Below are 12775 nucleotides of genomic sequence, written 5' to 3'. Positions count from 1 at the left end.
ACAGTTTACTCCAACTTAGCTCTAGCCCACTGCTATGGATTGTTTTTCAACCACTCAGTGTGTGATCATTGTCAGCGGTCTTTACACTACTCTGCCAATGCGATAACCTGTTTTTCTTGTGATAAAGGGATTGGAGACATAAGCAAATCTCCTCCTGATACGTATTCTATTCACATATCTAAAATGTTAACTATGGACTAGAAAAAAGCCGCCTTTCACGTCTTAACTGGTTTTCATATTGTATGATAAATTGACTTGCCTCCATTATATTGAAACCCACCTCTGACGTCAGTTTTCAAATTATTCATTTCCATCTGGCTATGTAGGCACACTAACAGTAGACCTTTTCCAGAAAGATATGAATGACATCATGATATTGTTTGGTAATTTTTCTTCTAAGGCAGAAACTGATGTTTATTTACCTTAAATACATTTTAGACCAAATATAATATAGGCTGATGGTCCTGGAAAAATCCAGGCCTTAAGTAAAATTGTACTGTACAGTAGATTTAGGTATTAGCATGTAGTGAGCCCCAGGACATAAAAACGGTAAAATACAAGCCCAACCTCATTGTGAGGGCCAAGAAAGCAAACTGAAACCAGATGTAATTCATGTTGGGGCTTTTTGGACAAACTTTGTATGATTCAGGTGTAATTAGTCAAAATGCATATATCTTTTATTATTTATTGTCCTATATGCCTATTTATGTTTCTATAAACTCGTATCCTTATGTATTTATATAGTTTGTTGTATCAGTTCATCCTACATATTGGTGATTTATTATATGTTCTTGTGTTGTTTCTTATTTTGAAATGTATGTTGATCCTTCCATCAGTCATGAATTTGTGAATTTTTTGTTGTGTGATTTTTTATTTTTTTTTTACATCTTAGTGAATTATGCATGTTATAAAAGCTATTCAATGCATTATAAGCATTTTTAATGTCTGTGTGGTTGCTGTGTAATTGTTTGTTGTTATTTTATGCTTCATTTAAATTTGGGTAATTGTACATTCCTGCCACATAGTAAGTTTTATTTGCTATTTAGTCTGTTTTACATATTCTGCCAGGGCCCTTTGATTTTTTTCTGGGATCAAACTTGTCTTTAAGGTCCTATTTCATTCTAAATTATATAGCCTGAAGCAAAATCCTGTTCTTGAGAAATGTCAAATAATTATTTCAGATATTCTTGTTAGAAATAACTGATACAAGTAAAAATTTGTAAATAAACTCCCAGAAGTGTATCTTAACCTGTAACTGTAAACCACTATTCTTTACAAAATATCTTAGTGAGATGAGACATATAGTCATGGTAGAAAATACACAACAAAAAGTGCACAAAATGGAAAAACTGTGTGGAACAACAGCCATAAATCAACAGGATACAGGAGAAGTTAAAGCTAAATTTTGCTAATCATATGAACTTCATTAAATGATCATCATCAGTGTGAACATCTCAATAAAAGTAGGAGTTTTGTCAATTTGTAGCTCTGTTTTGTAAAGGTTTGTGGTAACACTATGCCAGGGTGGAAAGAAATCAGCAATCACATTATAGAAGCAACTGTGCTGCCTATTAGTCTGAAAAGGGCAACAATTTGAATTTTTTATTTTACAGAGAGAACATTTATTAAAAGTGGAAAACATTTAAACCAGCTGCCATCTTCCCAGCTGTAATAGAAGTCCTTGGTGCGGTTCATCAAACAAAGGTCTAAATGGTAACTTCTGTTTATTATTTACTCTTTAAGCCCAACTTTAAGAAGCATAGGAACATGGGGAAAAAAACTATACTGTTTGGTTTGTATTTAGCATAGAAAAACATTGTTATTGGCAACCTTTGATTGACAGTATGGAGTGCTCACCTTTATTTTTGTAGTTTTAACTATTTGGTCATTTGCAAACATTAATAATTCAGTTATAATCAGTTCAGTTCAGCGCATGATGCATATGTGGAGGGCTATGCTACACATGTCTTCCCCCGCTCTCCACCCCACTTTCTGTCAGCCTACTTTCGAAAAATAACAAAAATAAAGTCCGTTAGGGCCACAAAAAAGTTTCTTTATACGGATCTGTTTAATCCAGTCCTACAGACTGAATCAGATTTAGCTACATATGTTCTAGTTTCTTTGTAGCTGTAACATAGTACAGTCAGTTTTTTAGTTTGTAAAGCCAGTAAAAATCTTAAGGATGTCCAGGTTAATGCATCAAGTCGTTAACTTAGCAGCAATCCCTCATACTGAGCAAGCATATGGCGACAGTAGAAAGAAACCTCCAGCAGAACCTGTTTTAATAGCTTAGTGCAGTTTTTTAAGTGACCAGCTCCCTTGCAGTTGTTAAAGATGCCAGCTTCATCAGATCTCCTCAACCAGCAGAGTTTACCAATTAGTTTGTACCAATTAGTACCCCTGTACAAGGTCATTAATGAACCCTGTTCTAATTATTATTTTGTTGCTGTCAGCCAAGATTTTGTTGTGTGTATCTTAATTTTAATTTCTTACCATTTTATCTTAAATGGTCTGATCCAACGCATATATCCCTCTTGTCTTCGTTTGGGCGGTAAGTTGGTGCAAGTTCCCGAGTTAAATCTTGAATCAAGGTTTATCAAGTTGACGTCTTTTATGGGTCCAAGCTTAAACTTTGTGGACATTTTCCTGACTTAATGAATAAATAGAAGAATATTTCTGCTTCTTTTGCTTCCACAGGAAGTTTGAATGTCTGAGTCACTAAGTCAACATGACCTCTATATAAGTAACTTAATCAAAGTTGGGCCATACAGGCAACAAACCAACATCTCACGAAGAAGAGTGTGCCAAATGTCCTTCAAAATGATGTACAAGACTCATAGGTGATACACAAAATGAGTACCTCATGTTATTGCTGCTGCTGAATTATGAGGTGTACTTACATTTTCTAGCAGATTTTTAAATTAGTTTTAATAAATAATAAGATAAATAATAATCTGAGGTTAGATTTAAAAATTGAAAGATCAGATTATTCTTATTATGGCATGATGTGCAAAAGAGGGTGTGCTTATTTACATTTTACAATAGACTATATGAATTTCTGCAGAGTTATAATAAATATATATATTTATTAAATGTTAAAGTATTCAAAAAATATTCTCCTGCATCTTCATACAGCTATACGAAAATAAAATATATTTTGGCAAATTATGTCCCCTGATTTAGGGGCCTGAATTTAAATTTGCAGGGTGTACACTTACCAATGAATAAAATATAAATATTACAATACAATTCTAAGTTAATCAAAATCATTCAGATGCATAATCAATTTCTGGTATATTAGAATAAAACAAAACTGAATACAAACGTGCAGAATCAGCAGTTATCAGTAACCTACAAACATCCTGCAAATAAACAAAAGCTGTTTCTATGACTCATTCGCTGAATATTTACATGGCTGCACATTTTACAGCAACCATTTTCAGCCTGAACAGCTCAAAGGAGCTTAAAAAAAAAAAATCTAACCACAATACAGACACTCAGCGTGTCTCAGCGGAGGATGTCTGACATGCCCTACGTGCCTGCGTGCTGAATAGCAATGGGACCACCGACCCACAGCTTGATCTGTGAGCTGACAGCACCCATCCCCCCACACGCCCATCTGTGCTGCTCTGCATAGGCAAGCAGCTCTGGTGCATGCAGAGGCTCCGGAGCACTGAAGACACATGTGAAGGCTCATCTGCAGATCTGAGTTGTTTCATTTCCCCCCTGCAGTTAGATGTGCACAGTTAGTTTGTCCTCAGAGCTGATGATAAACGTGTCCTTCATCAGATCTTTATATTGTTTTCTCTCTAAGTATGCATGTCCATAAGTAGGTCATTATAACTTATGTTAATGCAACTTAAAGTGAGTTGGTGTGACTGGTGATGGAAAGTGTAGCTTTGACCAGGTACGAGGTGTGATACACTGAGACACTGCAAACAAAAGATAAGTTGTGACCAGAAAAATAGGCTTATAAACAGGTCATGGTCTTTCTGCCTTTGCAGAAAGTCTCTCCTTTTCACTTTTAATCTTCTAAATTACCTCAGAATGTTAATCTCCGTTTCTGCAAAGAGCATCCTTCACACTTTACTGTCTCAGATTTTGATATCAGAAAAAGATAACCTGAAGAAATACAAAATGCAGTCTCTAAACGACGATTTTATTAGAACCCGTCTGATGAAGTGAAGTACGTCAACATTTCTCAGAGATCATGCTCTAATATAAAGAAATTCAAGAACAGATGAGATTATTTTTCCACGTAGGTCCAGGTTGGTATAACACTATCTGCTGCGTGTATTTATTCATTTTAAATACGCATGTTATAATTAAACAAGTAAGTATGAACAAAAAAATCTAACAAATAAATTATTGTTGGAGTCAAAAAATGGAGAATGTTTTTTAGGTGTCATGGCGTCATCTGCTGGGGAAATAATATCCGCTGCTGCGCGTTCACTGGCTTTGCTTGTGCGACAACGCTGTGCAGCGCACTAGTTTGCGTCATTACGTAACGGTAAAATAGACAGAAGACGACACCGCTCCGCCTCTTGCGTTTTAACAGATATGTTAGAAATGTTGCGTTTAATCCCAATAAAAATGCCTCAAACGCTGGTTGCCACGGAAACCGAGGGCTGATTTAAAAAGCAACCGGATGATAAAACAGGTAAGATAATTAAAAATAGAGACGGTGACATCAGCGAAGACTGTCTACATGGTGAAAGGACCATTAATGTCACTGTTTATACAGCTCCACTCTGAATACTGGTCTGCTCCTTTTAGCTTTCACATACAAACAGTTTTAATGCGTAATTGTAATTTTATACCATCTTCCTGCCACTGTGACGTCTAGACAAACTCTAAAAATAAATAAAGCATTTTTTACTAACAGCTTCATAATACGTCCTCTGTTGATTAGCCATAATGGTAGATACATGTTTTTATTCAAATATGTTCATTAAATGTTGTGTAAGAACTAATGTATAAATGCGAAATAAATAAAATGAAGACAACAGACACATTCACTTTATGTCATAAAAATCTCAATATGTTGCTTTTAGTCTGTAGAATTCCAAGGTAATACTTTTACTATTTCAAATATAAAAATGTGCCATTATATATATATATATATATATATATATATATATATATATATATATATATATATATATATAAAAATGGACGTTGTAACTCGATGCTATGTCAATAAATACATAAATAAATATAATATATAAAAATTTTAAAATAATTGATAAATTATAATGTAATGCACTGATAGATAATTTCCAGAAAATAAATACAGAAATAACTGCATGATAACTGCATGGTTAGAAAATCTGTCCTGAATAGAAAATCAGGACAGGAATAAGAAATAACTCAATCAATAAATAAATCCAATTAAAAATATAAGGCTAAATTGAAGAAATATGGATATTAACACTAAGGTTTATTGAACATTTACATTTCTGCATAATTACAGCAGTCATAGTCCTCCATAGTATTAGCACTCTCATGTTTTTAACACACCTTAGGAAAATCTCAAAGCTTCAACATATTTGCATTATTCTGCATTAAGTAATACCAGTTAGAAAGCAGATATATGTGTTAAATTGGAGCATTTTTCAGCTGATTATTAGTTGGTGTGTTCTAGATATTTAAACATATGTTGTGTTTGGAGGAGCTGGAAAGCAGTCCTGACCTTCAAGATGAGGCGTCTGTCCAGAAGGAATGCCCTGAGCCTGGTGAAGGAGCTGGACGCCTTCCCAAAAGTGGCAGACAGCTATGTGGAGACGTCGCCGTCAGGGGGGACAGGTTGGAACGTCCACCTGAAAACAAACAGAACCAACAGCAGAGAGATGGCTGAGGAGTAACCAATCCATCTGTCTCCTTCGCAGTGTCAATTATAGCTTTTAGTGCCATGGCAGTTCTGGCCATCTTGGAGTTCTTTGTTTATCGAGACACGTGGATGAAGTATGAATATGAAGTTGACAAGGATTTTTCCAGGTTAGCTTTTATGGATAAGTTACAGACCTGTTGCATCGAATAGTTACAGAATGAAGCTGAACATACTCATGTATATGTTCCTTTACTGCAGTAAACTAAGAATAAATGTGGACATCACAGTTGCAATGAAATGCCAGCGTGAGTTTCCCACCTTCTTTACTGTCAGCATTAAAACGGCATCTCATGTTTAGATTTCTTAGGATTTTTTTGGTGTCTGATTGCAGATGTGGGAGCAGACATCCTGGACCTGGCAGAAACAATGATCACATCCAACGGCCTGCAGTACGAGCCCGTGAGTTAAGCGTACCTCAGGACCTCAGATTCTGTCGACAGTTCTTTTTCCAGGGTTTCTTTGATGTGTATAAGGTTGAAGTCATACACAGGCTCAAATATTTCCTTGAAATAAATGTTTTACTTTATTCTGTAATGGAAAAGAAGAAAAATAATCCACCAAAACACGTCCGGTTTTTTTGTTCTTCTAGGTGACCCTTATACTTTGTCGTAGATTTTAACTTAAACTGCATGTAAACATTTCTGGTTACACCTGTATTAGTGGGAATGTGTGTATATACTTAAACCTGTATTTATAATTTTGACCCTGTTTGGACAAAAAGAAAATCCACAACAAATTCAAACTAGTCAGAAAAATGAGATCTTAACCGTGTCTCCTCTGTGTGTGCGTTTAATCAGGTTATTTTTGAATTATCCCCACAACAGAGACTGTGGCAAAGGTAAGAGAAGTTTAAATTACTTAAATTTAGTATTTAGGAAATTTAACTGCAAAATGAATTTAGATTTGACTTCTGTCTAAATCCATGTTTTCTGGTTTCAAGGGAAACGCTTATGTGGTAAAGGACAGCTAACACTGATATAGTCAAATCGGGCAAGAGGGTTAGTCAGACCTTCTGTAGACTGATCCATTGGGAAAATCATGCATAACTGCATTCCAGATGTAGTTTCTTGCTACAAGCAGTCTAGCTGGAAGCTAATGTCCGTTTTCAACCTCCTTTTGTCCTTCAGGACTCTGCATCTCATTCAGAGCAGGCTGAGGGAGGAGCACGCTCTGCAGGAAGTCTTGTACAAAACGCTGCTGAAGGGAGCTCCTACTGCTCTGCCACCACGGTTAGTCTCGATTAAGCCTCTATAGATCATGTAGCTGGTAAGACACGACTGAGCATTAACATTTAATGTCTGATTGTGGGCTTTGCAGGGAGGACGCACCCCAGGAGCCACTCAATGCATGCAGGATTCATGGACATGTTTATGTCAACAAGGTGGCCGGAAACCTACACATCACAGTAGGAAAGTAAGAAACTATGCGGATAGTTGAAAAGCTGGAGAACATGTGGACTTTGACCTTCCCCCACACTGACTGAATCCCTGGAAAATAAAGTTCAGACATCAATGTGAACATCACTTTTAAATCCTTTTTATTTATCTCTGGAAAAGAAAGTGATTTAGTTGCAGTTTAACATCAAAAAATAATCTTGTTTTACTCATCAAACAAAAGAGATCAATAATTATGTTTTCTGAGATAAAAATATTGAACACCCTGCCTCCTAATATTTTGTCCTATTTTAGGCCTATTCACCATCCTCAGGGCCATGCACACATCGCAGCTTTTGTGAGCCACGAGGGTAAGACGAGCATTGTTCTCCTTGCTTCTCTCTCTTTTATAACCTGCATGCAGAGATGCATCATATTGTCTCACTGAGGAAAAACAAATGAGCAAAATATTTGAGTTCATAATTAAAGTTTAGGATTATTTGAAGGTATTTTTCTGATAAAAAACAAACGTTTAAATTGCTTTGGGAGACTTGTTTTTTTCCACGTATACTAACAGAACTCATTGTGAATCAACTTGACTTTCTGCACTCCGTGTTTTGCAGCGTACAACTTCTCCCATCGAATAGACCATTTATCTTTCGGCGAGGAGATTCCAGGCATAATCAATCCTCTGGACGGCACAGAGAAAATCACCTACAACTGTACCTTTCTTCAATCCAAAAGACAAAACATCCTGTTTTTATCTTTTACTGATACTTTTACAGAAAAAAAAAAAATTTGTTACCATGTTTTTTTTTTTTGCCATCCTCACTGCAGATAACCAGATGTACCAGTACTTCATCACAGTGGTGCCCACCAAGCTGAACACATACCTGATCTCTGCAGACACACACCAGTTTTCAGTGACTGAGCGAGTGAGTGGTCACTGCAGAGGATGGAGCACCTTAGGTAAACCTGAGGACATACTAACCTTCACTGCTGTGTGTGTAAAAGGAGCGAGTGATAAACCACGCAGCGGGCAGCCATGGCGTCTCCGGCATCTTCGTCAAGTATGACACCAGCTCCCTGATGGTGACGGTCAGCGAGCAGCACATGCCGCTGTGGCAATTCCTGGTGCGACTGTGTGGGATAATTGGAGGAATATTCTCCACAACTGGCAAGTTAAATCTGCATGTATATTTATTCCTACGTGTTTCACAGCTATGGCTATGAGTTATATGGTATTATGTTCTGTCCAAACGTCCATGTTTACCTCCATCCTTCATCCATTTATTTATCTGTCTATCAGTTTGTCCCTACATCTGTCTGTCCTTCATTTCATCCATAGTTTTTGCGGGTCGCTGACCTGACCAGGCTGTAGAAATATCTGTCTGGATTTTAAATGCAGAACTTGAGAACTTAAGAACAAAGTTTGGACGTGAAAAATGCTCAGGAATCCTGTATTTTTTTCCCATTTGTTTTCCCCACACTTGACCCATGTTTTCCTGTTTAAAGGCATGCTTCACAGCCTCGTCGGCTTCTGCTTTGACATCATCTGCTGTCGCTTCAGACTCGGAGTCTACAGGCCCAGAGAGGTGAGTCCATCCCTCCATAAACATTTCTACAAACCTGGATCTATTACTGAAAGCACTTTAAAATACTTTAAGCACTAAATCTGTTGCAGGACGGGCAGCTGCACAACCAGATGAATAATCTGAGCAATCACCAAACTCTTCTCCTGGTGGAAAATGTCCTACTCTAGTCTTAGCTTCACTGTGATTAAATAACAGTAATTACTGTTCATAACATTATATTTGTTTATATGTAAACTAAACAGGTGTTGTGTTTAAGCTCTCCAATGTTCAGTTCATTGCACTTTAGGTAAATATGCTCAGTGGCTCCATTAAATGTGTGTTTTGGTGCCTGTTTATGTGAGATTTGTAATGTGTGATTGCTTTAAATGATCTCTAGTATTTTGTTATTTAAATGAGATTAAATTCCCACAAACTGGAAGATGTGTTTGTCACTTCTTTTTTGGTCTCCTAACATTAGAGCTTTGGTCGAGGCACGCACTGAAGCTTTAAATCCTTTATATTCATGTCCTTGCAGCAAACACAGGTGCTGTTTCAAAGCAGAGGCACATGCAGAGACCTATTGTACAGCCAGGGTTATTGTGCTGATTGATGCAGAGCAGGTGCAGCAGCAACAGATAAGACTACATGCAAACTGTTGAGGCTAATTAGTAAAATCCAACAAGGTACTGGAAAAATTCCTCAGAGATTGTAGTCCATATTGACATGATAGCGTCACACAGATGCTGCAGATTTGTCAGCTGCACATCCATGATACAAATCTCCCGTTCCACCACATCCCAAAGGTGCTCTATTGGATTGAGATCTGGTGACTGGAGGCCATTTGAGTCCAGTGAACTCATTGTCGTGTTCAAGAAACCAGTCTGAGATGATTCGTGCTTTATGACATGGTGCGTTATCCTGCTGGAAGTAACCATCAGAAGATGGGTACAATGTGGTCAAAAAGGGATGGACATGGTCAGCAACAATACTCAGGTAGGCTGTGGCGTTGACACGATGCTTTCATGTTGTTGACGCCAAATTCTGACCCTACCATCCGAATGTCGCAGCAGAAATCGAGACTCATCAGACCAGGGAACATTTTTCCAATCTTCTATTGTCCAATTTTGGTGAGCCTGTGCGAATTGTAGCCTCAGTTTCCTGTTCTTAGCTGACAGGAGTGGCACCCGGTGTAGTCTTCTGCTGCTGTAGCCCATCCACCTCAATGTTCGACGTGCGTTCAGAGATGCTCTTCTGCATGCCTTGGTTGTAACGAGTGGTTATTTGAGTTACTGTTACCTTTCTTTCAGCTCGAACCAGTCTGGCCATTCTCCTCTGACCTCTGGCATCAACAAGGCATTTGCGCCCACAGAACTGCCGCTCACTGGATATTTTCTCTTTTTCGGACCATTCTCTGTAAACTCTAGAGATGGTAGTGCGTGAAAATCCCAGTAGATCAACAGTTTCTGAAACACTCAGACCAGCCCGTCTGGCACCAACAACCATACCACGTTCAAAGTCACTTAAATCACCTTTCTTCCCCATTCTGAAGCTCGGTTTGAACTGCAGCAGATCGTCTTGACCATATCTACATGACTAAATGCATCGAGTTGCTGCCATGCGATTGGCTGATTAGAAATTTGCGCTAACGAGCAGTTTGACAGGTGTACCTAATATAGTGTGCGGTGAGTGTATAAACAAGCAGGAGGACATTTTGCTGTAAAAAACACCCACATTTGTGAAACAGACAAGAGCACAGAGGCACTTTAATCTTCTTGTTTATTTAAGCAGACCGAATCTCGTTAGAGCAGGGAAAACAGCTGGTCAACAATTTGCAAAAATGACACCAGTAAGAAAAAGATGTTCTCTGTTATGCGTTGCCGTTTGCTCCTTCTTGAAGTTTACACCAGCAGTACGTTGCATTTAAGTGAACAAAGACAGTGCTGTTACCAGATGGATCAACATGAATTACAGCATTAAGATAGCCCTGTAGCTCTTTGGAGAAAACTTGACACAACCGTTTCATCATGCAGTCCTTGTACGAACGAACGTAGACAGAGACACCAAACATGACTTTTGCATAAACATTTCATTTCTTCCCTTTTTCTCCCATATAAGCTCATTCAGTTTATTGTTGTTAAACCTCACAAAGTAGACAATACTGCCCAGTTTTCCTCAGGCTTGCCTATTACATTAACTACTTTTTGCAGTTAGAGAGAAGCTCTGTGGTCCTTTGAACACACAAGAAAAATTCAACAAATACAAGTTTTTGGTAGGTCAAATTGTTTTTAAAAAAAATAAAACTGGGATGAGGGATACCAAGAACGTCTAACAAATAGGTCTAATCCCTTATGTAACCGCGTTTCTACATTCTGTCAAATGTGGCATCCCTCATGGGTGTGTACTTGGTCTCTGATTTTTCCTTCCTTTTTGTATTAGCATTTAGCTGGCTTGTGTGCATCAATGCAGATGACATAATAACCTACCTTTTTCAGAGAAACCTGAATGTTGCTACCGGTTACCACTTTGACTCTTAATCGCTCACTTAAAGCTCAATGTACAGTATGTACTATGCTATATAAATAAACTTTACTCTGATGTACTATTTTTATATATATACTACACTGTCAAGGTTTAACACACAATGTTACTTGTTTTTTTGGTGCAAGTATAAAGATGTAAAAGTAGTAAACTCAGTTCAGTACAAACAGCTGTACAAACAAAGCAGAACCTCGACAGAAGAACTAGCATGTCTCAACGTTCTGATGCCACATGTGGGCTAATTTTAGCGTTTAACACTCGTCTGAATAATCTGGAGCATCATCTTAAAAAGGCAGTAGACGTACATAATGCAAGACATATTCGAGAATAAAATAAAATAAAAAATAACGATGTAGAAATCATCCACCTCTGCTGCAATGGTGCATTTCAAGTATGGAAAACAAAGATATCACAAGGCAAGGTGATATTCTCAGACTCAAGAGGTTGGGAAAGGAAGGTGGAGGTCACACAAAAGGTGTATCATTGCATATATAATTGGCCACTTTGAAGGAAACATTAGGTAGAAAATAAAAGACAACCCTTTCTTTGTTGGATGGGGTTTTTCTGACAGGGAATGTCAAGTTTTTGATGACAGGTTTCCCAACTCAACAAATGACCACATGGCAAATAGACCTCGTTATTATCCTAACTTCACTCAGCTGCAGACGCCTCATGTAGAGAGCCCTGTTTGTCCACATCAAGAGCGTCTGAGTTTAAGGTGTTTTTTTTGTTTTTTTGTTTATTGTTTACCGCAGACAGCTGAAGGCGAGGGCTGCCTCTCTCTGGCTCAAGGCTGGGAGGAAGACTCAGTTGGTTAAGGTGCTGGATGCACGGAAGTAGGAGAGGAACTTGAAACAAAGGCTGACCACGAAGTACCAGATGTTTCTGGCCATCTGGGAACGGGCGATGAACACCCGCCAGATGAAAACGACTAGTAGTGTGTTGAAGGTGTACCGGATGTTCCTCAACCTGGGGGACAATCAAAAGAGACAAATAAGACCGGTATACAAATCTTTGATTTAACCTTTGACATGCTATAGTTTAGGTAGCCATTAGTCTAGTTTATGTTGTTGTGAAGACCTAAAACCATTTCGGTTGATCAGAAAAGGCTTTTTTCTACACCTTTTATTATTAGGTGCCATTATTGGATGTCTATATTCCAAAGATTTTAGATTTTTATTTGGCTCTACATTCAGCAATCAAGTGAAAACAAAATTAATTTCCAGATATCCACCAAACAGGCATTATAACATATACTAAAATGTACTCATAAAATTTGATTTTGGCAAAATCGGACTAAATTGCCGTTTCAATAATTCTACAGTTTTCAGACGACTGCAGGTTAACTTTTACTTTTTGAGATTTAACCCCAGAATGTTCAGCTCAGATTGTGATGTTGT

The 12775-nt window shown here is 37.8% G+C and overlaps 2 protein-coding genes across 3 annotated transcripts in view; one reads left to right on the top strand and one right to left on the bottom strand.

Annotated features, from left to right (window-relative positions):
* Positions 1 to 4503: 4503 nt before the first annotated feature.
* LOC124882956 (endoplasmic reticulum-Golgi intermediate compartment protein 2-like) lies at positions 4504 to 12267 on the top strand. Of its 2 annotated transcripts, none has more exons than XM_047389675.1 (14): positions 4504 to 4660; positions 5672 to 5805; positions 5889 to 5997; positions 6089 to 6135; positions 6222 to 6289; positions 6688 to 6728; positions 7018 to 7119; positions 7208 to 7303; positions 7579 to 7634; positions 7887 to 7985; positions 8101 to 8198; positions 8278 to 8440; positions 8779 to 8858; positions 12131 to 12267. In XM_047389675.1, the coding sequence occupies exons 2-14, from the start codon at positions 5700 to 5702 to the stop codon at positions 12191 to 12193; spliced, it is 1128 nt and encodes a 375-aa protein (XP_047245631.1). In that variant the 5' UTR covers positions 4504 to 4660; positions 5672 to 5699; the 3' UTR covers positions 12194 to 12267. The 2 variants fall into 2 exon arrangements, with proteins under 2 accessions (XP_047245631.1, XP_047245630.1); XM_047389674.1 differs by lacking the exon at positions 12131 to 12267 and adding an exon at positions 8948 to 9276.
* si:dkey-97m3.1 (fatty acyl-CoA reductase 1) overlaps positions 10596 to 12775 on the bottom strand; it is a 54286-nt gene continuing 52106 nt past the window's right edge. The window contains exon 12 of the mRNA XM_047389673.1: positions 10596 to 12344. Coding sequence (XP_047245629.1) covers positions 12182 to 12344 — 163 coding nt within the window. The 3' untranslated portion in view covers positions 10596 to 12181. The remainder of the gene's footprint in view (positions 12345 to 12775) is intronic.

The sequence above is a fragment of the Girardinichthys multiradiatus genome, chromosome 17 (assembly GCF_021462225.1).
Source record: "Girardinichthys multiradiatus isolate DD_20200921_A chromosome 17, DD_fGirMul_XY1, whole genome shotgun sequence".
NCBI classification, from domain to species: domain Eukaryota; kingdom Metazoa; phylum Chordata; class Actinopteri; order Cyprinodontiformes; family Goodeidae; genus Girardinichthys; species Girardinichthys multiradiatus.
The sequence above is the reverse complement of the archived record's forward strand: the minus strand, read 5'-3'. Positions and strand labels throughout refer to the sequence as shown.